Source organism: Leguminivora glycinivorella, chromosome 8 (assembly GCF_023078275.1).
Source record: "Leguminivora glycinivorella isolate SPB_JAAS2020 chromosome 8, LegGlyc_1.1, whole genome shotgun sequence".
In the NCBI taxonomy this organism is placed as follows: Eukaryota; Metazoa; Arthropoda; class Insecta; order Lepidoptera; family Tortricidae; genus Leguminivora; species Leguminivora glycinivorella.
In genome coordinates, this window is record NC_062978.1 from 18,605,564 (window position 1) to 18,633,417 (window position 27,854).

The window sequence follows — 27,854 nt, forward strand, 5'->3', positions numbered from 1 at the left end:
TTTTCAACATTTCATTTCAATCAAATTGACATGACGTTTGGGTTGAGTGGAGTTTGTTCGGGACATCGACTGCATGGTATGACGTTGATAATGTAATCGTCGCGTCTTAATATAAAGGTGAAATGATTTGTGTATGCATCATGGCAGTCTTGAACGTTTATCTAATTGACTCAATTGAACCGGGGCCTATCAAAACGACAATCTACGTGATGTATTCTGCATCTTTATCCCTCTTAAACATCTACAGCGTAGGAGCGACAAAGAAAGAAGTAGATAAAAATAAATTTAGATTTTCGCGGTAGGCCCTCAAGTCTCACTGTTCAGATGTGGTTCAGATCAGCTGTCAAGTGTCAATGTCAAATTAGCGTGTGCACAGTGTGCGAGTTTCAAGCTGTTTCACGTTCTCTAATATTTTTCAACCAAAATCATTACGAAAAAGTTGCCAAAGAATGCTAGAAGAAGAGAAGAAAACTTATCGCAAGCAGAAAAGATTTGCCGCACGTCTTAAAGGCTCTAAGGGAATTGTTTGTGTAGAGAAACCAAATCGCGTAAGTTTCATACTTACGTGTTGTTACTTAGTTAAACACTATTAATTTACTGTATAAAGTGATAAAATATAATATTATATGTATTTCATTGTATGTATTATATGTAATATTTAAAATATTTATTGTAAATATCTATTTATGTAAAAGTATGTGTAGTATATGCTGTATATGTATATATATAGTTTGCTTTTCTTCTTAGTAAATCACCTTTTTGTTTTCTCACTGCACCATTTGTATTGAATCTCTGTTTGGCCCTATGGTTGACTGGTAGAGAATGCCTTTTGGCATTAAGTCCGCCATTTGTACATTTTTGTATATTTTGTGCAATAAAGTTTAAATAAATAAATAAAAGTTAAATTTTGACGTTTTTCAGAATGTTGTTCTATGCAATGTAGGAAAAGCTACAGGTTTATTAAAAGAAGATATTGACGATCTAATAGTAAAAACTTTACCCAACATAGCCTTACCAAAGTTGATAGCTGAAAAGGGCGAAACACATTCGTTTTTAGTTTTTAATAGTGATGATGATGCTGCGTTATTCTATAAAGAAAGTAATGGGAAAATTAAACTTAATAGAACTCCAGTTTACATGAACTTTGTTGAAAATGGTAAGTATTTGTACATTCTCATTCATTTCACACCACTTACAATCTGGGGCCCATTTCTCAAAACTGAAACTTACAAGCGGAACTCTCTTTCCAACTTGTCATATTAGACATTGACAACCACTTGTAAATTGTAACTTGTAGCTTCGAGAAATGGTGGCCATCTCCAACTTTGATCAATCACAATACACAAAATATTGTTATCTCGCATGAAATTATTGCTTACACTGATTTAAAACTTTTTCCTAATTATTTTAGTGCCTAACCTTGAAGTCATTTGCAAACATGACGTTCCAAAGACCTTCTCATACTCAATGAATTCATCACTCCAGCAGAAGAGGATTTGTTTCTTAAGCTTTTTAAGTTTGAAGAATCCAGTAACTTGAAGAACCGACAAGTGGCTCACTATGGGTATGAGTTCCGATATGGGAGCAATGATGTGGATCTATCAGCTCCGTTGGAACAGGCAATACCAAAGGAATGTGATTTCTTGTGGGAACGGTTGAAGGAACAGGGTCTGGATGTTGGAGTTCCTGATCAGCTGACAATCAACAGATATGAACCTGGACAAGGTAGGTGTTTTAATACTTTGAAAATCATTTACTTTTTAAATAATATTGAAGAAAGTAGAGTATACAACCTGTTTTTATTGAATTCCGTTAACTTTAAGGGAAGATTCTTTAGATCAAATACAATTAATTTCTCTAAGAAACTAGCGTCTTAACTCTTACGGTTATTGAGTTATTAAAAAAATAAAGATAATTTCTGAACATGTGTGTGACAGCCTTTACCAATTCCTTATGTTATTTGTTTTGACATGTGCCATCAATCATTTGACACTAACTTGAATGTTATTCTTAAGGGTCTCTCACACTAATAAATTCATTTATTATGTATGAAAATGATGAAAAATTTTTTTTGTGAATTTAACTAAAAGTGATATACAAGGTGGTTCCTGATAATGAACCTATTCTTAGGGTCTCTCACACTAATAAATTCATTTATTATGGATGAAAATGATGAAAAATTTTTTTTGTGAATTTAACTAAAAGTGATATACAAGGTGGTTCCTGATAATGAATATGTGTCGAATTTAACGGAAAACAAAAAAAACACGGTGTATATGTCTTTAACTTGCATTACTTTTTATGTTGGAAATAGAGTTCTTAGTACTCAAACTGTTAAAAATAAGTGTTTCGCTTCTTTCAATAAAATTATAACATCGTATCTAGATAAAATATATCATCCAAATCAAATTCAATAAGCAATGATATCATTATGGATTAAAAAAAAGTGTGATTTTCACAATATTCCAGGTATTCCATCCCATGTGGACAAGCACAGTCCATTCGGAGACACAATCCTGTCGGTCTCTCTTGGGTCTTCAGTGGTGATGGACTGGAAACACCACTCCGGCAAGTCTGTGCCCGTTGTGGTGCCAGCACGATCCTTGCTCATTATGCAAGGTGAGGCAAGGTTAGACACTTTTTTTATTTTAAAAGTCCTTAATAGGAAAGGAGACATTAGGTCCATGTAAATATAGACCTAATTTTCCTCCTTAAATACTCCTCCTACTCCTTAAATACTGATATTACCGATTACGGCCTGCGGTATTTCCGGACCGATACGACCTTTAAATCTTCAAGAAAAGAGCGTACACCCATTTTAAAGGCCACGCACCTCCAACACCTCTGGTGTATCGGGTGTCCATGGGCGGCAGTGATCGCTTACCATCAGGCGACCTCTCTGCTCGTTTGCCTCCTATCCCATAAAAAAAAAATTGACAGTAGTGTATAATGGTAGCTTGGTCAGACTCTTATTCTTGTTCCTGAGAAATTGAGAATTGGTTGCCTATATATCTCTTCGAGTGCCAAACAAATTATCGAGTAAGTTTTTATTTTATTCCAATTAATCAAATTTCAAATTTGATTGCATAATTGGTTGGGAGTTGACGCTGACAACCCAGAGGATTACAAATCTGAATCTTTTGGTATTTTTATTGAGTGAAACAAACTCCATTTTCAATTTGACAAAAATGTTTAATTTTGATTGTTGTGAATTTATCAAAAGGGAGCAGTAGGTACTTACAGGTTTCACAAGGTCTTCACCAGAACCACTACTAATCTAGAACTCTAGATAAATACCATATTATTTTGTATTAAAGGTACGACTGGCAGCACGGCATCCAACCCCGCACATGGGACCCCGTGATCCGCACGGACCCCGTCCGAGTCGTCACGGCAGACTCCCGGCCCCGTCGCGTGCGCGTGTCGCTCACGTTCCGTTGGACGAGGAGCGGCGCCTGCGACTGTCTTTATCCCACGCTGTGTGACAGCAGGAGTGGGACTGAGATAGACGATGTGGCTACCAAGCTAGAAGAGATTCATGTACATCAAGTAAGTAGTCTCTTTACAATTTGAACTTGAGACAATGCGCGTGGCGCCTACGACTATACTTATCTCACGCTGTGACAGAGAGGTGATACTCGTATATAGCTAGTAGGCTGGAAGAAATTCGTGTTTATCATGTTTGTTGAGTTTGTTTAGAAACTATTATGAGCTATAAATCGCTTGCTCTCTCTTTTTAACCCCCGACGCGTCTGTCTGTCTGATGTGTGTGTCTGTCTGTGGCATCGTAGCTCCCGAACGGATGAACCGATTTAGATTTAGTTTTTTTTTGTCTGAAAGCTGAGTTAGTCGGGAGTGTTCTTAGCCATGTTTCATGAAAATCGGTCTACTATGTCGCGGTCGGGGGTTTTTTCAAATATTTAATTTTTATTTATACACGAGCGACTACTTTTTGTACGTTTCTATCGCCGATAGCTAATAGCTTTTCTATAGCATTAGAACGAAACCTACCTAACGTTAGAACAAATCGCTATTATAAAATAAGTTGGGTCAGTATCGCGCCCTAGTTTTTTTTCGAAAGCGAAGGTTAGGTTCTCAGTTCTCACTGCTCCGACAGTTTTTTTTTAATTTCATTGCCTCATTTATTCAGGTGTACGAGCAAATAGCGGGGCACTTCAGCAGCACGCGGCACAAGCCGTGGCCTAAAGTCGTGGACTTCATGCTGGGGGTGCCGCGGGGCTCCGTGGTGCTTGACCTGGGCAGCGGCAACGGCAAGAACGTGCTGCTCCGGGACGACATCTTACAGGTAAACGGGTTATCAGCTGGGTACATACTGACCGAGCAGACTCGCAAACCGGCCGTGCTCATCGCCCGGGCCAATTTGCTCGACAAGATGGCGACTCACAGTCAGCTGTTCAGAATAGTTCTCCACATTTTTGTTCCTGTGGCACGTGGTATTCGCTTTTTCTTTTGGATAAGGATTAAAAAACATTCACGATTCAGAACAATAAATATATGAACATTAAATAAATGTCATATACAAAGAAAAAGGGACCAAGGCCTCCAAGTGTTCCGAGCTGGACACGGAGTACCTACGCTGGTTCGATTCCGAACACTTGGAGGCCCTGGTTGCTTTTTCTTTGTATACATATATGACATTTATTTAATGTTTGTAACATAATCGTAGTGTGACTACTTAAAAAAGTTAAAAATACAAGTTTAAAATATTTTCTATGAAAATAATTTAATTTGTTCTTAGAATAAATATATTATGCACTTGAATGAATTTAAACAACTAACTGAGGGCCGCCATTCTGCCGAGCAAATTGACCGCCCCGATATATCTGATGGCGACTGTACTTGGATATAAGAAAGAATCTGAAGACTACATTTCATCTCATTAATCTATACCTATCCTTTTTCAGATAGCAGGCGAGCGCAGCAGTGGCCTCCTATCCGAATGCCACCAACGACTGAGCAATGTTGCGAAACCGACTGACTGCGTCCGATTGGACCTGTGTTCGGCTCCGCTCCGAGACGCATGCGCCGACGCGGCTATATGCATCGCGGTCGTGCACCACTTCAGTAGTAAGGTGAGAGAGAAGCACTATACAACGTTAGAGGGATCAGAGTGCCACCAACAACTGAGCAACATAGCGAAACCGACTGTGTCCGCCTGGACCTGTGTTCAGCCCCCAGAGGGATTCCTGCGCCGACGCGGCTATATGCATCGCGGTTGTGCACCACTTCAGTAGCAAGATGAGAGCGAAACAGCGCTAGGGAGAGACAGACTTTTTTCGCCTGGACCTGTGTTCAGCTCTAACGGCCCGGCCACGACATTGGTCTAAGCGCGACAGCAGTGAGCGGCGGCCATACATTGGAGCGAGACACAGCGATGGGGCTTAGACCAATGTCGTGGCCGGGCCGTTAGGGATTCCAGCGCCGCCGTGGCTATATGCATCGCGGTCGTGCACCACTTCAGTAGCAAGGTGAGAGCGAGATGCACTACACAACGTTACAGCTACAAACCCTGATTGCCACTAATGACTGAGTAACACTTGCGAAACCGAACGACTGAGGCAGAGAGTCGGGCTCATTCAGCTATGCACTTTTATGTCAGTAGGCTCGCGTAGCCCGAAATTCAGATATATCGACAACTGCGGACTTCGTGTCGCTGCGTCATGTCGCTGTGTTAGTTTCGAACTCTACTGTACCTATATGGTATAATGTTCCGAGGGTTTCGTGACGTGATTTTTGATGATTCCTATCGCATATTGTGTTATTTCCAGCCGCGCCGCCTCGCCGCGATCTCCACCATCCACCGCCTACTCCGTCCGAACGGCCGCGCGCTCATCACAGTCTGGTCCAAGGATCAAACCCGCTCTAACTACCTCGACCAATCCAAGCAACCAGCTGATGAAGCTGTTATCAACGTCCAGGGCGTCAACCTCCCCGTCCACGAAAACAGGACCCAGTTCAAACACCAGGACCTACTCGTGCCTTGGAAACTCAAAAATGCGGAAAACACCCTTCTTAGATACTATCACGTGTTTGAGGAGAAGGAACTTGACGGGTTGTGCGAGGAAGTCGGGTTTGAAGTGGAGAACAGTTTCTATGAGGAAGGGAATTGGTGTGTTCTATGCAGAAAGAAATAAATGCTTATTTATTCTTTAATCAATTGTTTTATAGCCTGTAAAGTTACAAAACTGATAACGCTTATGCCGTGGAAAGTGAAAATGTGTACCAAACTAGTTCTATGTAGAGATAACTTGCATAAATTCAGGTACAGAAATATTAAGAACATTTCACTTTCAAAAAATGTAAAGTCTGGTTTATTGTTGATTCTAGAAAAAACATTAGTATTGCACAAACCCAACATGTAACTGTATAACAAAACATGAACAAGTTACAATAACATGTCTACTTCAAACTACTCAAAAAACTTCAATTCCTAATAAACTTTAAATCCATAGCAGACGATCGCCCGGACCGCGATCGCACACTGAACAGGTTGTACGGCGGCCCACCTTCCATATACGATTAGACCGACCGAAATGAATTCGTAATCCGATACGACTGTCTGTTACAGCTTTTACATTAAAAAAACTAAATTATTTATATAGAAACACTGGCTGCTAGGGTTTCATGAGTGCCAACTGCAAAAGCGGAATCACCGAAATCGTTGACAAATCGGCCAGTACTGCGTCCACGTTCTGCAGCGTATTCACTTGAAAGATGTTTTCCTTTCGAAAGCTCAGTATTGCCAGCGCTAAAAGTGGGAGGATTTCGAGTGAATCATACCCAAGTATGGCGTCCCACAGCAAGAGTAGTTGGTCGGGCGGCAAGTGGCCACTGAAGGCGCGCATTAGCCATTTGAAGACTACCCTTATACTGAAACAAAAAATGTGATTAAACTTTTTGGTCAATTAATAATAGAAAAATATGCTATTTAATAACACTTACGGATTTATATTAATATTTCGAAAATGTATCCATAGAAGCGGCTCATTTGCTTCCAGAAGCCTTTCATACAGCAGACACAATGAAACAATACTCTGAAACGTTTAAAAAAAAATTCTTATACATTTTAGTCCACTGTACAGGTAGCTATTATATTAATCTGTCGGCTAGTTGATATCAACCAAAACTACTAGACTATATAGTCGCAAACCTAACAGAGGAAAGGATGGTTGTACCGAATCTTGACTTTAGTATGATAGTGACTTAATGACTTAGTAGGTACGGTTTGGGGCTAGATGGCCTACCGCGAACTACGGTCGACGACGGTACGAATCTACTTGTGCAACGTGGTTCGCGATCTAATCTAATCTAATCTGATCTATCTGTTAGTGCCTAACTCGAAGGGTAAATTGGACTCACCTGTGGATGAGTCGAAATGCAATGTAGTCGATGCCAGTAGCGAATGTAGAACGCTCGGAACGTGTAATACAGCTGTACTGGGTCGTCATACAGATAACAGAATGGCGTCGCTGAAATATATATAAAATTCATTACAGAGGCGTAGTACGTTACCTAGCTACTTAAATTACAAAATAAAGACAAACACATAAAAATAACTTCAATACTGGATTTGCGTGAAAATCTATTCGTTAGGGCCCCCCCACATCTAGCGTCTCGCGAGCTTATCGTCGGGCCAACTGTATGGACAAAGACGGCTTTGACCTATGTGTAGAGGTAGACACCATACATAGCGCGAAAACATATATTATAGGTACCAGTTAGTGTTACCTACCCACACCTAGACATAACCTACTTACCATACATAGAAAACCCATGAAAAGGTATGACGCCGCTCGGCGGGAAGGCGATGAGGCGATCGGCCGGCGCGTGGCGGCCGCGCACGGCCACCGTCAGCGGCGCGCCCGCGCACCCCGCGTCCGCCAGCGCGGTCCGCACGCCGCAGTCGCGCGAGAAACACAGCATCACCTGTGTATGTAATGGCTCTGTAAGTAGACTGGGCGCACACGGCGGGCGGCTTTCGATCGTGACTCCCGCCACGTACAGCCAGTCCGCGATGAATAATATTGGATAATTGATGGATAGATAAATAGATCGCATCGAATCGCTAAAACTGAACCGATAGCCGTTAGGGCGGAAAGGTTCTCGAGTGGCGACCGCGTACTGCGCAGCGTGGGTAGCCTACACCACGAGGTGGACTGATGATCCTGGTGAAGTTCGCAGGAATCCGCTGGATGCTGTTGGTGCAAGAGGACATTGAGGCAATCTTTGAGGGAGGCCTATGTTCAGCAGTGGACGTCTTTCTGCTGATATGATGTTGAGATAAATAGATCGATTTTTATTTTATTCTGACAGCCTAGCAAGTACAATGAAAAACGCAACTCTGTCACACCAAAATTGTTATGGAAAAGCGATATTAGAGAAAATAGATCGTGACCGCATATAAGTAATAGCAAGTTGTGGGCTACGTCTTAGCGGCAACCCACACTCAGGCGACGCACGTTGTAAAACGCGGAACGGACGTCAGCGCCGCACTAGGCTTGTGTCGTTCACGAACTATGAACTGTTAGGAATAAAATCCCATCAATGACCGAAATGAACTGAATCTTACCGTGGTCTGAGAATCGGTCTTTGCTCATTTAGTTCAGTATAGGATCGGCGAGCGCGAGCGGTTGGGATCGAGAACGAATGTGTGACTGCGCCGACCGAGAGCGAGAGCTACTTAGCAGAGCAACAAAAAAAGTCAAGTTTTCATATTAAACTTCGGTTACTTACAACCTTTCGGCCCGGAATGTTACTATCTGTGGACTATTCGTATCATTTTGACACTATTCGGTCCCATTCGTTCTGATCTTTTCGACCGCAGTGGTCGCTGGTCTGGCTGAACTAAATGAGCAAAAGACCTAAAAGAGCGAACTAGTTCGTGGGAGCGATTGAACGAGATCGGAGCGCTCCGATCAACGAACGAAACGGCACAAGCCTACGCCGCACCGCCCGAGTGTAATCCCCGTCTTACGACGTGCGTCTCCTGAGTGTGGTGTGGATAGTCCCTTACTTTGATTAAAAGAGAGTATATTTGAAACGTCACCTGGTATAAGAGGTCCTCGAACACAAAGTACTGGTCGTCGTTGGAAGCAGTGAGCTGCACGTCTTTGAAGATAAGCTTGTCAATCATCAGATCTATCTCCAGGACGCTCGCTTTCAGTTGGTTGAATGCCGTTGTTTGCTGAAATAAAAATAACAACTTTTCTTAATACTTCTGGTGTTCCAAGAAAATGTTCTTCAGAACACCAGCAAATAACATCAAACCTTGTGCTTGTTTGCCATCGATTAGGCACTGGTCCCACCGCGAGCTAGTAAGCTATCAGTTATCGGCTACAAAAAACAAACAAAAGATAAGTACTCCCGTGCAAATAAAAGAGACACGGCGATATTGATAGCTCACTGCCGGGCGATAATCACTCCCGTGTAAATAAAAGTCTCTTTTATTTACACGGGAGTGATTATCTTTTGTTCGTTTTTATAGCCGATCCGATAGCTCATAGCTTACTAGCTCGCGGTGGGACCAGTGCCTTAAGTATAAAAATACATTTTTGATAATGTAAGCGTAACATAACTGCAAACAGGACAACATGTACTTACTCGTAACACAACAAAGAGGAGTGTACAAGTTTCTAATGGCTTGGCAACGCGCATGTGACACCCCTTGAGTTGCAGGCGTACATAGGTAACGGTGACCGCTTTCCATCAGGCGGACCGTATGCTTGTTTGCCGCCGACACTACCGACTGGCGAAAAAGTCTATAAACAAAACAGACTTACGTAGGTAGGCTCCAAAAATCACGGCTTTAAATTTCGCGAAACTCGGCAAGATACTGCACTAGATTTTTTATTACTCGATGGCAAACAACTATAAATAAGCCTATATAAATATGCGCATGCATGACTGGCCCTACAATACAACACCACCGCACCCTAGCTCGTTAAGCTATGAGAACTTAGGATCCTTGTACCTGTTTTCTAACATCAGAACCCAGTACCAGCGACCACAGCGTCGCCCGCAGCGACTGCGGACTGCCCTTCTTCAGGTACTCCTGTACCACCGGGGCGTACGCCAGGGCTGCCACGCGCTCCCCAAGCCCTACGCGCTCCGCTTCCAAGGTCGCGAACCCTGGCACTTGACTCGGCATGGCCGGGTTCACGCCGAGCAGAGGCTCGCCGGACGACCATTCAGGATAAACTTTTCTCTGCAACAACGGTTAAACTTTTGGATATCAGTCAATATCTTTTTCCCCTCACTAGCTCGGAAACACGTGTTTTGTCCTTTAATGCCAGCGGGTAAAAACGCATTTTATCCACTAGTGGGTAAAGTAATTTGACCTTGAATAAAGCAAAATTAACTGCTTTAAAATTGATAAAAGTAGGTGAATCTAGTAATAAAGATGATTTACCACCTGTGGAACTACTGGAAGCAGTGATAAACGCATTTTTTGGGTTGTAGTTTCCTCGCTATAGTGAGGGGAAAAGTTTTGTATTACACTCGGGTGCAAATGTATTTTACTTCTCGTGTGTTAAAAAACTCGCAAGTTCAGGATTCTATTCTCGAACCACTCGCTTCGCTCGTGGTTCAACTATAGAATCCTTTCACTTGCTCGTTTTTCAATTCCACACTCGGCGTTAAAATACAACTTTGCCCCCTTGTATAACTAATAACTATTAAAATAAAAAAATACGTTTAACTTACGAGACCAAGTTTTCAATTTCTACAGTAGTTTTTAATAGAGTCTGGCAAAAAATAATATAAATTTAAAAAATGCTGGCTTTGCATGAATCGGTTAGAAAGAGACTACGACAATATACAGTGTTGCCACTTTTTAATTTCTACGCTTTTTCTTGCAGGCTTTCCACATGTTTTTATACATGTGTGTCTACAATTCCACATATATTGAAAATTGTACTGACATCCTACGCGACTGCGCCAAATAAGTACTGAGTTTCAGTAAAATAAGTATGATTACCAATTCATCCAACGTCTTCACTTGGAGAGGTAAATGCGCAAATTCCCATTTAGGTTCATCTCTGAAAAAAAAATGACATTGAAAAAGTTTACATACATGTGTTAAATTTAAACAGTGACAAGATTTGCTTGTTAACGTCATAGCAATTTTAAACTTACTCTCTTGTAAAAGGAACATATCCGGAAAGTGTTAGTAATACTTCTAAAAAGTCTTTTGGTGCATAAACTGGTCTATATTTCGATAAATCTGAAATAAATGAAGAATATACTCATTTAACTGTATTTTCGCTTAAAAAGTATTTAATGAAAATGACTACCACCATACAAGCTAAACCATTATTCATTTTCCTTTTGACAAATAATAAGTAAATAAGTCTGAGTTGTTTTGTAACTTATTCAATTGTGGTGTTTCGTAGTTACGATCAATGAAGGATATACAATATAACACTAGATAAACACCTAAAGTGTAAGTGCTAAGTTCGTTCCACTTGTCTGAAAGTTCATCCTGTTCACTTTGGGGCCTTATTTTTGCTAAAGAAGTCTCTAAATCAGAACACATTGAATTTAACGACTTGTGTATCCTTTTTCCCACTGAGCACTGGCTTTTTGTAAAGAAGTTAAAGGGTCCAATTTCTGAAAACAATAACTGTTTTTTAAATCTGGCAACATTTTTTTATATTCATTATTATGAGGGTAGGAAGCGCGACTTACATTTTGCTTAGACTGAGTTCTCACCCAATGATACACTGTGTTTCTTAACTTTGTATCCAATCCTTTTTCTTTCATTGCTTGTTGTAAAGTTTGTTTGAAGTCTTCTTTTTTAACATTTGTTGAAGATACTAATTTCTTTAGAAAGAAAATTATTTTTATTAGAAAATACATCTCGGTTTTCTGTGTTATATAATTTATACACAATGAAATTACTTGCCTGAACGTCACTGTAAAATGATTTGTATATTGATAGGTTTTTTATCTCTTCTGCTAACTTAAGTGCTGTGTGATGAATGGCTTCATCTTTTAATTCTTCCATTTCGACTAATAACTCAATGTTTTGAATATAATTTTGTTAAATAAAGCAACAAACACACTGTTTATTTTTTTATAAAAAAACATATTTCATAGGAAGAGGGATGCCGTTGCTATAGTAACTTATAAACATAAGTTAAAATCATATTGTATTAGTAAGATATGTTGTTAAATCATGACCTATACAGATCACTATCATAAAAATAATAAATAGAAACGGAATTACAATTTTGTTTAAATATCGCTATCGAAATATTATTAATATTTTGAATATCCGACGCTCATTTCGGACTGATGCACAACCTACAGTCACCTGTCAATAGTGTCAATCACCTACGCTGTCATTGGTCGGTCAGCTGTGTGTCCTACAGTTTGACATTCCATCGATTACGTAGCAGGCAGCCATACTTGTTTTGATAGGTCTGTTTTGAAAACAAAGAAAAAAAGTATACACTTGAAGATGGGCAAGATATTCCTGGACCATATTGGAGGCACTCGCCTGTTTTCATGTGCAGCGTGTGATGTAAACCTGACAAATCGTTCAGAACTAATCAGTACGAGATTCACTGGAGCCACAGGTACATTTTTCATTCGTGGTATTTTTGGTAAGGTCATTGTTTATTAAGTATTGCGTATATTAGACTAGAGTATCATTGAGATGATCATTGGTTGATTTCCACCAAACACTTCTAATATTCGGTTTGTTTATGAATTGTTTTTCGACGCAGGAATCAAGAATATCTCATCTAAAAAAAATGTTGATAGGTACTCTTTCTGCACTCTAACCAGCATCAGAACAATTACACTTTATTTCCTATTTATTTATAAACTTTAATCACCTTTAATATTACGTTACAATTAAGAACACATAGCAATTTTATTGTAGCATTAATTTGGATAAAAAATACTAAAACCTCCATCTGCTTAACAATTTCTTGATATTTTCATCTACCAATGGCTTAAGTGACAGCTAAAAGTGGTTGTGGTAAGTTTTCCTTCATGAGTTTAATTAATTAGTCTTCACGGGTTTACAAGATTTCCAGTTATATATGAATCTGGTGCTGTTACATAAATCCCCTCTTGGGCTTCCAGACAAATAACTGTGGTAATCAATTTAATCATTTTCCTTAACATAAATATAAATTTTCCCTAATATGAATTAAAACTTAATTATAGCAAGCTTTTGGCTAACATTGTGGTTGACCTACTTTCCAGTAAAATATTGTTATAATATCTTTAGTAGATATATTTAGTAAATTTCAGTCTGGTATGTAATAAGTGTAATATCTTATTTTAGTGAGCTTCTGTTTTACCACAAAGATTGTCTAACACAATCACTTTAGATTGCATAACTCATATTCAGATTTGACAGAAAGGTGTAGGGATTACAGATTGTAATTAATTATGTAGGTAGAAAATTAATTATGTTCGTTATTTAGATTTAGATATTTCTTTCTGTGAGTAAATTTGTTTAAGAATGTCCTAAAATAAAATAAAAAAGCCTTTTATTTCTGGTAAAAAATAACTTATTTCTAATCTAACATTTATGTTATGTAACACCAGGCCTCTTCCAGCTGGCTCCATTTGATGTGTTCTTGGGCTACCCATATCCAGTTGATCCCTGCTACTTTAACCAAGTTGTCAATGTCCATGTCAAGTTTTACTTTTGAGTGTTATATATGAAATACATAAATAAATGAAAATACTCAATGAATTCCAGGTCGTGCTTTCCTCTTCCATAAAGTGGTGAACCTGGTATACTCAGGAGTGCAGGACCGAGTGATGCTGACTGGTCGTCACATGGTGCGGGATGTCTCCTGCAAGAATTGTTCCACCAAGCTTGGCTGGGTTTACGAGTTTGCTACTGAGGAGAACCAAAGGTGACACATTATTAACTGCATGACAATGCTTGTTGAAAACAATTTATTATTGGTTGTCTTGTATGTACTTACATCAAATTGACATCAAATAATTTCTATAATATTTTTAGATAGCTAATATACTGCCCCGATAAAGCAATTAGCGGTATCTCAAAATGAAATGCATTTGAAAATGGAACTGTCATTTAGAAAACTTAAGGTATATGTTTGCATTAAAATTTTATTTGGGATACCGCCAATTGCCTTATGAGGCCAGTATACAAAAACTTAGTAGTTGGCTCACAACTTTAAACTACATGTGATCCTTTAAGGAAAGAGGGGGAATACAACGCGTGATCGAAATATTGTCTCGGCACATTCATTTGGTGGAAGGGGGGTAAAAAACTGTTAAAAAAAGGTCCTGTAGTTTGGATACCTTCACTTACAGTAGAAATAGTTCAGTCAATGCTGTTAGTTTTTGTAATTAATGTGTTTTTATTGTGCCAGATACAAGGAAGGTCGCGTTATCCTGGAACGAGCGCTGGTCACGGAAAGCGACGGCATAGAGGAAATACAAGTTAACGACGATTAGATTTATAATTTTATATATTTTATACTACATTCCCTTGTATGTACTTGTTGGACAAGCAAGCAACACAAAACCATCACAGGTTTTTTTTGTTAAGTATGGCTTCTCCCTCTTTTGGTAGCAGGGATATAGTCAATGTTTAATCCTAGCAAGTCAGAAGCTGTAAGTTTTTTAAAGCAAATATGTGCAAAATCCTTGATTTAGAATTGCTTGTCGAACATGTGTATGCTTGGAGAAGTCTCATTAAGTTTTATATCTAAAGTAACGCCAACGTAACAAGATAAAACCCTTAATTTTTGTCTTAATTTTTGTAACAAACACATCACAAAATACGGAGGGATAATTCTTAACGGTTTGTTAGATTAGACAAACTATGAATCACACCAAAAGAATGTAAACAAACATTCGGTGTAGCAACCACTGCCTTTGTCAACCAACAGATAACATTAGGTATGGCTACCTCAATGTCCAGATTGTCCCATAGAAGAAGGAAAGTGATACTAATTGCAGGCTGTACCAATAAATTCAGTATAGAACAGCTTGTTTGCCTATATTGTTATCTCGTTTCGTTGGCTTTACTTTACACATAAGTATTTATTTTAAATCCTATGTCTTCGAAACTCGCCGGCTACGGCGGTTCAGTTCTAGATTTGTCTGTGGATTAAAAAAATGTACTTATTAGTGAGTAACACTAATATTTTTACCGATGACACTGGTTATACCATAGTACAGTCAACCAATCGGAATCCTTGGCGACTGTAGAACCGTTTCACAGTAAAAGTCAAACTGACTTCTATAGCAAATAAAGCACGGTGTCAATGCGACAGGGTTTGACACAGAGTGGCCTAGGATTCTAATTGGTTGACTGTACCTTCAATCTTCATATTGATCTTATTTAATTCATTTCAATCATCTTGAATCAATCAATATGAGTGAGTTCTCTGTGGCACTCGACTTCACCAGTTTTCATTTCACATAAGTTACATTACGATTAGGTACTTCCGTTTTATCCAACTGACAATGGTTTATTTTGTGATAATGATAATATAGATATTATAGTTAATTTGGCGATGTTAAATTTATGATAGCCTGAGCCTATATTTTACTTCAGAGCCTATTTGAAAAAAAAAGTAGGCAATGTAGATAAGACTTGGACTAAGAAAGCTTACTATTTACATTCCTGCGTACTGCATTGCAGTTAGTCTCGCAGGCCATAGCTCGTACACTGCTTTTAAGCATAAAACTATCGCGACTAGCCTGGAAAAAAAAAAGAGTAGAAAATAATAGGGGCGCCACCATCTATGTAAATCGCTTCGCATGTGGCAACTATTTTGACACTTCTGTATTAGAAAAGTGTTGCTATAATAAAAAAAATAGTTCAAATTCTACTCTTTTTTGCCAAGCTCTACTTGTAGCCGCAGGACGCCAATGACAACCTTGTGCAATGGACTGCAAGCGGTGGGCTTGCTTCCAAGGGATCCTTCGGGGTTTCCGCCGTGCAGTGCTTAATAACCTACACAATCCTGCATAGGTGGATAGCAAACTGGAATGCAGTGCAGTGCAGGAATATGAATGGGAGGCTTATGAAAGGTCAACTGGGGTAAATGGTCTATGGGATAATTATGGAGATCCGTTATTTCTCAACTAGATCGGAGCGCGCTGAATTTTACGTTTTACTCTCCCAGTAAATCTAGCATTCATCACTTTACGACACGATACGGGAATTTTCTTAAAAATAACAAGTATTTACCTTCTCCTATAATAATCCCATGGTGACATTTACCCCTTTCGACCTTTATTATAAATGTTGTGGTTTTTTTATTAAGTTAGAAATTAAGAGTTATGTAAGAATATCTACAGATCGAAATATGTATCTACACATTTTGTAATTATTCTGTAATATTAATTAAGAGGCATGTAATTAAGGCAAATAATAGGTGTCTGGCATTTCTACCGCCTGTCAAAATAGAGTAGAAATTAATAGGGGCGCCACCGTCTATGTAAACCGTTTTGCATGTGGCAATTATTGCGTCACTTTTGTATGAGAAGTTGAGAACAGTGTTGCAATGATAAAAAAAATACTTAAATTTCTACTCTATTTTGCCAGGCAATGCCGTTTAACCCCATAAAACTACCTACATACTTTCTGATGAAGCATTTTATGGTGTAGGTACTATCGTTAACACGTTGCCTGCCTACAACCTTCTAGGTGGGTTAGGGTGAAGTCACATCTATTAGCATCGAGCCGCATTTAGTGTATGAAAAATCGCTCGTTAGTATGATGAACATGCGTACGCATGCTTTCAGCTTCCCGATGCGTAAGCGTTTTTATACTAACGAGCGATTTCTCACACAAAATGCGGCTCGATGCTGATAGATGTGACCAGTTGACCACCCTTATCGACTACGTTCGTAGCGCGTAGTTCCGCGCTGGCAGTGAATCTGTTAACTTTAGTATCTACTTCTAGACAACTTTTCAAACTAGTTCATGTTTTTTTTTTGCTATACGTTTCTCGTTATTATGTTACTAAATAGAGAATTATAGAAACGGTTTCAAACAGGATACAAGTGTGTTATTTACAATGTAAGTCCGTAAAAGCAAATGCTCGGTTTAGTCCGTTTAGTAGAGCCAAAGACATATGTAACTCCGTATAGACAGATAAAGTCTAAGAAAAAACCGTACAGAAAAAGGTACGGTGACCTAGATGGCATTACACCTTATGGGGACGCTCGGCTAGATGGCGCTAATATTAATATTTGACATTTTAACACATACGCGGCGCCGACGGTTAACACATATCAAGCTAAGAATATGGGCCAAATTGTCAAAACCGAGGTTCAAAAGTTTTAAGCTTGTGTCGAGAGATGGCTGTCTATGCACTGTGATTACACATTTTACTTTGACAGTAACTCTCTATAATACTCGATCCTCTTTGGTAGCGCTAACAATATGAGAGTGAATCAACTTTTTCTTGTTTGTTATTGCTATGGTTACGGTCCCCTGGGTCACCCTGATTATATGCAAAATAATGCTATTTAAACTATGCAAACATGCAGTTTTCTGGTGCCACCAACCCCTTTATTTAATTTGCCACTACTCTACATGCAGGATTGCAGGTTTGCATAGTTTAAGTACCATAATTTTGCATAAAACCAATATGGCAATAACAAACAAGAAAAAGTTGATTCACCCATGAACACATCAGCTAAAGGATATATGGGTTGGGCGTCATCCATATATTACGTCACAGTGTAAGGGGGAGGGGGGGGTCATACTAAATGTGGCAAGCCCTGTTAAAGGGATACAAAAAAGCGTGACATAGGGGGGGGGAGGGGTCCAAAAACCTGAAATTTGGTGTGACGTAATATGTGGATGATCCCTTGGATATGTGTCAAAGCACAATAAAAAAAAAACACAATACAATATCACATTTTATTATTTATTACATCATATAACACAACATATATCTTTAGCAGATAACATAAAAATTTTCTCTGTTTTGTTTACAGGAGTTAAGCTTCGCTTTTAAAATTGGAATACGGTATAAATAAAATGCCAACAACGTAATTAATATAGCGCGGGCCGTCCAAGCAGTGACGTACTAAAGTATATGGCTGCTTAACGTTACTGTTATTTACAGCTCTTAGTAGGTCTAGGGGTTCTTATTTTTCAATACGTGCGGGCCTTCAGTATGCACAAATGACACACCCTCTTTTCAAATGTTAAGCATAAATAATTTAATACGCGGACACAGTGACTCAGTTTACTGAGAAATTAGATATATAAGGCCCACCTGCCCTAGCTAACAATCAGTTTTTATTATGCCCGTCTCAATGAGATGCGACTGCATAAACTCTAGAAGTGGCTTTTTAGTGCCTTGTCATTATTCGATTTTACATGTTCATGCTGTCTTTAATGCGACAAAGTACTAAAAGTTTGCAAACTTCTTCCGACGCCGCGACTATACCTAATACTTATAATATGTAACGAAAAATAATGTTCATAATAAATATCGCACCCTCTTATCATATTAGATGGGCAGAATTTCACAATATAAGCACCTCATCTTTCTTTACGAAAATAATTATAAATCAAAAACTTACAATAACACTAAAGGAAAATACAATATAATTATCAAAGTGGCGGATTTTGTTGCGTCGATACTTCTTATTGGAAACAGAAATACAAATCTGTGCAGCAGTGTTGCAAAATAAACGTTCAATGTAGGCAAAGATAATATAACTCCGTATAAGATAAATAAAGCCTACGAAAAAAAAATCGGAACCATAAAATATTTTTTATGGTTCCGATTTTTTTTTTCGTCATAAAAGAGTTTGGCCTTTATGTTCGTTTACATGGCTCTAATATAATTTTTTAACAAATCAGGTAAAGGATATGGGTCAAATTGTTAAAACTGAGGTTCTACGTGTTTTAACCCTATATCAAGAGATGGCAGTCAATGCAACTTGACTGCTGCTAATTTGACTTGGGCAAAATTCCTCTATATCCATTCTCTTTGATGTAGGTATACGTAAATCAAGCAATTTAATTTCTAAACATAAGCAACACCTTCCACTGGGCAGCTCTATCTACATAACAAATGTGGAGTGGCTGAGTCGCAAGGCCACGAGGGCCTAAGCTCTCAGAATAAACGAGGCTCCACTGACTGGACTGCCAAATAATTTACACACATAAGCTGGAAGAACATTTTTAAACAAATCGGTTAAATCCAAAATCCAATTCGAGATCACGTTGAAGCCGCGCTCGGCCTTATGTATTACGAGTATAAAACATACTTGTTCAAAACATTATCAGTTATACAATATACCTACGCATAATATGCGTAATTATAATATGTAATAGTTCCAGACTACTAAAAACCATGAACTCCTCAATATTTACTTTCCATATACTTCTGTTCTGTTACGATTTCGTAAAACGTATTTATAACCAAATTAAATTATCTATAAAGTTAAACGTTTAAAAAACTATGGAAAAATCGATAACTGAGACCGCTAGCCGAGTCTCATAAAATCTTAGGAAATATGACTCATTACTCGGAACAATGGTACTGAACAAAATACCATTAACAAATTTCAGGGATTTCCAACAGGCTGTTGTTGTTGGATTACACTTGCATTAACTTAATAATTCTATGAATATATAGAATGCCCCAGGAGAAACGCAAGATTAGAATTTAATAGAAAACGCGCTTTTTTCCCTTACTACAATTATTTCCTTGTATTGTAACTTTAGACAATAAATTCAAATCTTGCAAATGTTGGGACATCCTAACGTTCGGTGATAACAATATTACTATACAACTCTCGAAATGTTCCCGTTTTATCGATTTCTACTGTTGCTCGAATAAATTCAAACACAGACTATGAGATGTCTTAGAAATCTATTTGTTACTTAATACGTTCAAATGAAAAAATAAAAAGTATTGTACACTGAATAAATTGCATTGCCTGTTTCGAATTTCGTTGCATGTAAAGCAAGTGAGGATGACCGCAGTTTAGCCGCACAGTCATTGCATAGAACCAGATTCCTTAGCTTGTTGCACCAAAAATAGAGCACCCCATGAGATAAGCCGTGAGAGATCGGGTCTGGCTACGAATGTTAGTGGCGGCGGGCCATTGGTAGTCACCCGACAAGACAGCGTTATTTCCACGAGCCGAATCTCTCCACGATCTCCTTCGAGTGACTGCGCGCCTTCGAGTCCGCAGAACCTAGCCCGACGCGCTGCTTCACCGTTTCGATGAACTCTAGCACCGCCATGTAAATGAACTTATATTGAGCCTCGTTTTGCACCATTCCAGAGCGCTGGTCGCGCACCATTTGCACGGTGCGGTGGACGTCGATCTCGCAGTCGAAGCCCTCTTTTCGGATCTGGTCGAGGATCATGTCGATAACGATGAAGGTGCCCGTGCGGCCTATGCCCGCCGAGCAGTGCACGCAAACGACGGCGGCGGCCGGCGGCGCGGCGCTCGTCATGATCTGCTGCAGGCGGTAGTTGACGTCCAGCAGGATGTTGAGCACTCGGCCGGGCTCCGAGGGCACGCCGTGGTCGGGCCACGCCGTGAAGTGAAAGTGGAAGATCTGTCTCTTGACGCCCGGCTCGTCGCTCTTTGTCACCAGGAATCGCCGCAGTGTGTAGTCCTGCGTCGACGACTCAAATTCGTTCACGATCGTGAACTTCATTATAGAATCTGTCTTGTTCAAGTGTGGCCAGTACCTCTCGCATTTAACCTTGCCGCGTTCGATCTCTTTCGTTGTCATTATGATGACGCGGACGTCTTCCTGCCAGATCATTGACCAGAACTGGTAGATGGTGGTGGGCAGGCAGCCCTGTGTTGCGATGTATGTTTTATTGTAAACGTGCTCGGCGACACCATTCTCTGCCTCCACCGCAGCTTTCGGTATCGTCGTGTTGACGTAGTTGGGGTTCGAAGGGAGGACGCTGGGTTCAAAAGGAGGAAGCGACTTTTGAGTGCCGTTGCCATAAGATTTTAGACTTTCTTTGGAGCCCAATGACTTTTCTTCTGTGACGACTGTGTGATTCGGGGAGGATTTTTCTTTGCCCTTGGTAGGCGTGCCACCTCGAAGCTGGGAGCATCCATTCTCGTTGGAGCCGTTACAGTCGTGGTCGGCCCCGGGCTCGGTGCTGTCGCAGCGGATGTAGTTGGCGTTGATGTAGTCGGCGCCGGCGGGCGCGTCGGGCGGTATGTCCCGAAGCACTACACGAGTGTGATCGAATGGGATGATATTCTTGTACCGGTTTTTTCTGATATTTTCCGGTTTGGAACCCTCCATGCGGTCGAACAGCTGCAGGTTCTCCATCATCTGCAGCGTCTCGAACTCCTCCCAGAAGCCCTGCTTGTAAGCCATGCTCTCTATGGGCCCCTCGTTCTCTTTCTGCAGCTGTTTGACGCGTGTTTGGAAGTGACGGACCTGGATACGAGTGGCGTTAAAGGGTTGCATGAGGCGCAGCACCTCGCCGGTGGTCTCGACCATGGGGAAGCTGCGGTAGTGCTCGACGAGGCTGACAAGGTCGGGAAACTGTTGGCCGCCGCCGACGTCGTACTTTTTGTCCTGACGGCGAATTATGACGTGCGTGACCCGGTCGTGGGTCCTCACGGAAAGGACAAAGTCCCCAGGCTGGCGCTGGGACTCACGTACTAAGAAGGAGCCGTTCTTCCCGTTTTCGAGCATCATCCTCTCAGCCTCTTTAGCGGTGAGCTGACCGTGGTACCAGCGCTCAGTAGTAGGATCGGCGCAGTTAAGGGGAGTTTTTAATCGGATGACGTTGCCGTTTTTCTCGCGCAGTTGGCCCTGATTCTCCATGTAATACTGGACGAGCTCGGAAAGGGTGGCGAACTTCTCACCACCGTACAAGTCGAGGAACTCCCCGTTGTTCTGGATCTTGATGTGCGTGACTTCGTTGCCGCGGCGCACGGACAGCGTGAAGTCACCCTGGTTGCTCATGCTGGGCCGCGCGAGGAAGAACCCGTCGCGGCCGCAGTCCATGAGCAGCCGCTCTGCGTCCACGCCCGTCAACGACGGGTGGAACCACCGCCGAGTGATCATCCTATACTGGTAGCGTCACTACTTACTCTATGATATCAGATTAGTGACTCCTTTTGCCCCTTCAAACGCCATAGATTCTCAACAATCATCTGAAATAGAAAAAAAGACAATATATGTTATTAAAATTTTTACTCTTGCATAACTATGAGAGTTATGATACGTAAATATCAAGTTTAGAAAGCTAGGTAATTGCCACTATTTACACGATCAATCACTAAAATCGTCAGTTACAAGACATGATAATTGAGAATGCTATTCATAGAATTCTACTAACATAATGTTCACCAGTGAAACAATACAATGTAATTACTACTGAGATTGTAGAGTAATCGGCTCTTAGCATAATTTCAACTCTAGTAGTTGGGTAAAAAAAAGTATTTATAAAATGTATTAAATGTAGGTATATTTAGTCACCAGTAATAATTTACATGTAGGTCACGCTGGACATATTGATCAACATTTACTACCTCGAAACCACCACCAACCCCGAAATCGAAAAAAAAATGGTTAAGGTCAATATGGGTAGATAAGTGGATATACGGGGGTACTCCGGGGTACCTAAATGCGTCTTATTCATGTATTTTAACATTTTTAACTGACTGACTGACTTGATCTGATTTAGGGGTTGGTGCCATATATTAAAGTGACTCATTATGACCAACATGTTCTCCCCGTAGGTAATGTTTTGCAAGCGAATAAACACACCGCCCACCAACCCCAATGCAATGCAATGTGACCCCGTGTGGTGACGGATTAAGAATTTCACCACCCCCTTTCTTCCCGTAGGTGTCGTAGAAGGCGACTGTGGGATATGGGTTAAATTGGGGCGTAGGCGAGAGGCTGGCAACCTGTCACTGCAATGGTGCTGCAATGTCACAATTTGGATTTCTTACAACCCCTTTTTTCCAAGAGTGGCACTGAAACTTAGTAGTTCATGTGCTCTGCCTACCCCTTTATGGGATACAGGCGTGATCCGATTGATTATATGTATGTATGTATAAACACACCCCAGTAGATATTCCTGAGAAAATAAATTAAATGCTTGACTGATACGAGATACGACACAGTAGCTACTATTCAAAAAAGAGTCAATAAGTGTGGTATTAAAGACGTCAGATGATTATCTACACGTTTTTCCTTAACCGCAAGTACCTAAGTGCAACAACTGGGTGCCTACAGTACCTACTGCTAACGACAAATCTACATTACATGCAACCAACATGCAACGCGCAACGACTAATAGAGAATTATAAATTATTAGCTTAAGGGGCTCCACACGGTTTTCATCGATTTTTTTGACAAGTTTTGAGTTGAAATTTCCTAAGTTTGCACTACAAATAGAATTATAAGACCAACAGCCATCGGTTCTTCAATCTTTTATCTCTATTCGAAAGAGCCAAATTTTGAAAAAAAAAAAAAATACAATTTTTTGTTATGAATTTTTTAAACATGGTCTAAAAAGTCACTATCGAAATTTGATTTTAGTGAAGGGTGTTAATACATGAAATCGGCATATTTGGATTTACCTTTGGCTTTTCAATTTCAAGAGAGATTTCAATTTTAAACTAATTAAAACAAAAGTTATGACCAAAAACCGGCCAAGAGCGTGTCGGGCCACGCTCAGTGTAGGGTTCCGTAGTTTTCCGTATTTTTCTCAAAAACTACTGAACCTATCAAGTTCAAATAAATTTTCCTTGAAAGTATTTATAAAGTTCTACATTTGTAATTTTTTTCATATTTTTTAAACATATGGTTCAAAAGTTAGAGGGGGGGGACGCACTTTTTTTTTTCCTTTAGGAGCGATTATTTCCGAAAATATTAATATTATCAAAAAACGGTCTTAGTAAACCCATATTCATATATCATTTTTAAATACCTATCCAACAATATATCACACGTTGGGGTTGGAACGAAAAAAAATATCAGCCCCCACTTTACATGTAGGGGGGGTACCCTAATAAAACATTTTTTTCCATTTTTTATTTTTGCACTTTGTTGGCGTAATTGATATAAATATTGGTACCAAATTTCAGCTTTCTAGTGCTAACGGTTACTGAGATTATCCGCGGACGGACGGACAGACAGACATGGCAAAACTATAAGGGTTCCTAGTTGACTACGGAACCCTAAAAAACCAGTTTTTGACCCAAAATTGTTCAAAATTGATGCCAAATATCACAGAATCAATTATCTATGAAGTAATTATGAGATGTTATTTTTAACCCCCGACGCAAAAACGAAGGGGTGTTATAAGTTTGACGTGTCTGTCTGTCTGTCTGTCTGTCTGTCCGTCTGTCTGTCTGTCTGTCTGTCTGTCTGTCTGTTTGTCTGTCTGTGTGTGTGTGTCTGTCTGTGGCATCGTAGCTTCCGAACGGATGAACCGATTTAGATTTAGTTTTTTTTGTCTGAAAGCTAAGTTATTCGGGAGTGTTCTTAGACATGTTTCATGAAAATCGGTCCACTATGTCGCGGTCGGGGGTTTTTTCAAAATTTTAATTTTGTGGTTAGGTTATGTTTAAAGATGATGCTGTTAATATGATAAGCTTTAGAAACTATCATAATATCATTGGATTCAAATCGAAGGTCATTGAGGCAGGGAATGCCCTTAATTTATGTTGGTTTATTACAACAGTGCGGAATGGAGAGCTCTGGTGCATAAAATAATGACCTCATGTGGTCATGACCGTCAGCCATAAAGAACCAAAAGAAAAATTGAGGAGTGTCTTTTCAAAAGGACTTACTTTTTATTTCAGCACTCGTTTGACAGTGTGTCTTATGAGATACACCTAAGGTCTATATCAGAAGTAGAGTCGCAATATAATAAACCTTTTTGAAAAGACACTCTTCAATTACAACAATCTGGAAGAAAGGTTATTTTGTTCTTCTGTCTGTTTTCATACTCAAGAACTTTACTCTTAGACACCAATACATGTGCCTCTGAAATTAGAATTTTAATTTTTACATTACACGGAATTTTTTAGATTCCGTACCCCCGAACAACCCAAACAACACCAGCTATACATTCTTATTGAGAGCCCTTTACTGAGTTTTGTTATTGCTCCGGATGAGTTACTTCCACTACGAGTTGTTAACAGTGGTAACTGTGGTGGCAAAAAGTGCGATTTGTTTTCACAGTTGTACGCTAAAAGTTTGTTCAATAATGATGAAAACAGTATTTATAAATAGTGTAGTAACAACTTGGTGGTAACTAGTGAGAATAACTCAAACCAACTGGAGAAGCATGAGATGAGACTATCTGCCTGTCTCGAGTCAACAATACAGCTGGCATTATTCTATGAGGCAATTGGAAAGATATTCCTAATAGAATGGTCAAGAAGAGTGTACAGTACATATTGCTGTCATCTTGTCTTGGGCAGTTTTTCTTCATTTATACTATTTGCAAACATTTTAGTGAGGTGTAGCAAAAAATACATTTAATACTGGAAATTATTAGGTATTTTTAACACCAACTATTGAGTATTTTTTTATGATTTCGTCCCAGATCCGAGGCTGGACAATTCAAAAGTCAGAATTGTTACATTACACCATATCATGACAAAAAATTTCTAGCCCGGGCCTTTTTGGGCAGAGTAACAATGTTTTGGAAATAAATTATTTGTCTATAAATATACTATCATTACTTTGGAGCCTGTATAGAAAAAAGAAAAATCTAGATTTGCATTCCTGCTGCTTCTACAATCCCTACTCAGACTCACTCTATTCTACAGAATATAATGGGAACATTAGTATCTGATCTGCATCTATTGATATTATAAAGTTTTTTTTCAGGAACTTCAAGTTAAAGACAGTTCATTTTAGGATGCGGATATAATATAAATAAGCGTATACAATATAGTATCGCTTATTTTGACAAGGATAAAGGCAAGATTATATCGCGTAATGGTGATGAGCCGTCTACTATATAGTTTACACTAAACTTACCTCGTGAAGGCACTCGAGCAATAAACACTGAGCACCACGCCAAATAGGAGGTTCATGAATCGAAACCTTGTTGCTATGCTGACTTTAGACCCTTTGTAACACAGTTTTCAAGGGCGGATACACCCGTACACTGTTGCACATGGACATTCACAAACATGAAGTGTACGAAATCAACAAAGAGCTATAATGCAATATGTGTCCCTAAAATGTTAAACTACGATCTTGTGATCGAAAAACTAAATAGGATTTCATTCCAGCCTGCATTTGACTACGGAAAATACGGAAATGTCACTATCTATTGTCACTTTACTTTTTTTTTAATTGCGAAGAGATGAGACGAAGGAAGTTAGTCAGACACACAGACTAATAAGAGATACTACGTCAGACATCTAGCTTACTGTAAAATAAAACATTATTTTAACTCAGATTTGATTTTATTAATTAAAATTAATTAATTTCACTCAAGTGGAAATAACGTTTCGAATTAATATAAAATTTTCACTACTGTCACTTGGCGTATCAGGCGCCAATTTCAAATAAAAATAAAGCGATGGTATTCTATTATGCTAATCGTAGCACTGAAGTTATCAGGGATTACCGAAGTAGGTCAAATGTTGATGCAAAATTTATTTGGAAACGGGAACATTTACTTATTATCCAACCCGGAATTAGGGGACTGAGACTTTCCAAAATAACTAGATAACACTTTTCTTACGGCGAGACGCTTATTATGAGTAGAACTTTCCCCGCCATGCTGATTAGTCGCTTTATTCCAAGGTTCAATAAGGCTTTGACGACGGAACACTTTTCCCAATGATTGCCATTTAAGTTCTGGACTTATTTCTTTATTTTCGTACTTCTCTTTGTTAACAGTTGGTCCATCACCCTACAAAAGAAACAAGTAAGTACATTACGTTACAGGTAGGTACTTCGTAATGTATTAAAAGCATTAGAACTACCCACTACCTAAACTAATTATAATAATTAAATACTGTAAATGGTTTATACAAACATACTTCGCTGGAATGTGACCGCGATGTACGGATCTGGTGTCGAAAGAAATTGGCAAAAGATTTCTTCCAGGTCTTGGGGTTTTTAAAAGAGCTGCTGCTGAATTCAATAGCATCAGAAGAGTCCTCGGGAGACACTTTCTTGGTTTTAATAGGGCAAGTTTCTCCAGCCTGTTTAGTATCAACTTCATTTTGAATTGCTAGATCACCTTCAGGACACGACATTGTGTGACTTGAGTGTAATTTTATTTTTATTGTACACTTTTAAAAACTTAGAAAATCAGGAATTATTTGTGTATTTTATTATTATGTCAATTGTTCCTATCCTGTCATTCAAAGCTTTTTATATTTGGAACGAATCATTTGTTTAAAAAACATTTCTACACATGCCATAGATTTTAAGGCCTCAACTCACTCAAAATTCATCTATAGTGCATAGTGCTAACACGACTCACACACCACCGCACCGTACCAAAAGGTCTCCACATACTGGCCCAAAGAGCATTGAATCACTACGTTTTACTGTACTGGCCTTTATAAAGTGGGAGTGAGAAAGAGTTATTTTATCCTCGCTCTCACGTGGAAAAACTCCAGAAGGTCGCCGTCCGTACGGTGCGGTCGTTTGGTAACTACTGATGATTAGATTGAACGTAGTGATTATAATATATTCTCGCTGGAATTAATTTTCTCGTCTGAACAGGCCTTTACATCTGTTGGTATATTATATTACCAGGGCCAAATATTGGGTTGGCACAAAAGTAATGACACACTCTACAAAACTCTATACATTTCCTTTCTTAAGTTAGACTTCCGGTTGGGACGCCATCATAGCGGTTTCGTGT

At 39.4% G+C, this 27,854-nt stretch overlaps 5 protein-coding genes across 5 annotated transcripts; 2 read left to right on the plus strand and 3 right to left on the minus strand.

Moving 5' to 3' along the window:
• Positions 1-371: 371 nt before the first annotated feature.
• On the plus strand, positions 372-6,174 carry LOC125228741 (alkylated DNA repair protein alkB homolog 8-like). Its single transcript, XM_048133407.1, is given in 9 exon segments — positions 372-548; positions 922-1,156; positions 1,412-1,450; positions 1,453-1,725; positions 2,470-2,629; positions 3,318-3,549; positions 4,151-4,306; positions 4,926-5,093; positions 5,790-6,174. Coding segments are annotated over 9 exon segments (1,728 nt in total). The 5' UTR covers positions 372-449; the 3' UTR covers positions 6,156-6,174.
• On the minus strand, positions 6,157-12,109 carry LOC125228742 (TBC1 domain family member 19). The gene is given in 12 exon segments (XM_048133408.1): positions 6,157-6,891; positions 6,964-7,055; positions 7,381-7,490; positions 7,779-7,947; positions 9,068-9,205; positions 9,992-10,225; positions 10,997-11,057; positions 11,155-11,242; positions 11,455-11,583; positions 11,586-11,628; positions 11,707-11,841; positions 11,924-12,109. Coding segments are annotated over 12 exon segments (1,557 nt in total). The 5' UTR covers positions 12,026-12,109; the 3' UTR covers positions 6,157-6,635.
• Positions 12,110-12,385: 276 nt separating this feature from the next.
• Positions 12,386-17,032, plus strand: LOC125228743 (protein yippee-like 5). Its single transcript, XM_048133409.1, has 3 exons — positions 12,386-12,599; positions 13,742-13,901; positions 14,388-17,032. Exons 1-3 carry the CDS (start codon positions 12,482-12,484, stop codon positions 14,470-14,472), a joined length of 363 nt encoding a protein of 120 aa, XP_047989366.1. The 5' UTR covers positions 12,386-12,481; the 3' UTR covers positions 14,473-17,032.
• Positions 17,033-18,793: 1,761 nt separating this feature from the next.
• Positions 18,794-26,270, minus strand: LOC125228768 (tyrosine-protein phosphatase non-receptor type 11). The gene is made up of 2 exons (XM_048133441.1): positions 26,003-26,270; positions 18,794-22,149 (listed from the first exon to the last, which is right to left on the minus strand). Exon 2 carries the CDS (start codon positions 22,058-22,060, stop codon positions 20,135-20,137), a length of 1,926 nt encoding a protein of 641 aa, XP_047989398.1. The 5' UTR covers positions 22,061-22,149; positions 26,003-26,270; the 3' UTR covers positions 18,794-20,134.
• A 147-nt stretch (positions 26,271-26,417) lies between these two features.
• On the minus strand, positions 26,418-27,377 carry LOC125229214. Its single transcript, XM_048134007.1, has 2 exons — positions 27,019-27,377; positions 26,418-26,888 (listed from the first exon to the last, which is right to left on the minus strand). The coding sequence occupies exons 1-2, from the start codon at positions 27,235-27,237 to the stop codon at positions 26,649-26,651; spliced, it is 459 nt and encodes a 152-aa protein (XP_047989964.1). The 5' UTR covers positions 27,238-27,377; the 3' UTR covers positions 26,418-26,648.
• Positions 27,378-27,854: the final 477 nt, after the last annotated feature.

Bases quoted from the DNA above. Each gene is read 5' to 3' on its own strand.
- LOC125228743 (XM_048133409.1), top strand. From the start codon at position 12,482: ATGGGCAAGATATTCCTGGACCATATTGGAGGCACTCGCCTGTTTTCA. The intron at 12,600-13,741 runs GTACATTTTTCA...AATGAATTCCAG, and splicing joins GAGATTCACTGGAGCCACAG to GTCGTGCTTTCCTCTTCCAT. The intron at 13,902-14,387 runs GTGACACATTAT...TTATTGTGCCAG, and splicing joins GCTACTGAGGAGAACCAAAG to ATACAAGGAAGGTCGCGTTA.
- LOC125228768 (XM_048133441.1), bottom strand. From the start codon at position 22,060: ATGATCACTCGGCGGTGGTTCCACCCGTCGTTGACGGGCGTGGACGCA.
- LOC125229214 (XM_048134007.1), bottom strand. From the start codon at position 27,237: ATGTCGTGTCCTGAAGGTGATCTAGCAATTCAAAATGAAGTTGATACT. The intron at 26,889-27,018 runs GTATGTTTGTAT...TTTCTTTTGTAG, and splicing joins CGCGGTCACATTCCAGCGAA to GGTGATGGACCAACTGTTAA.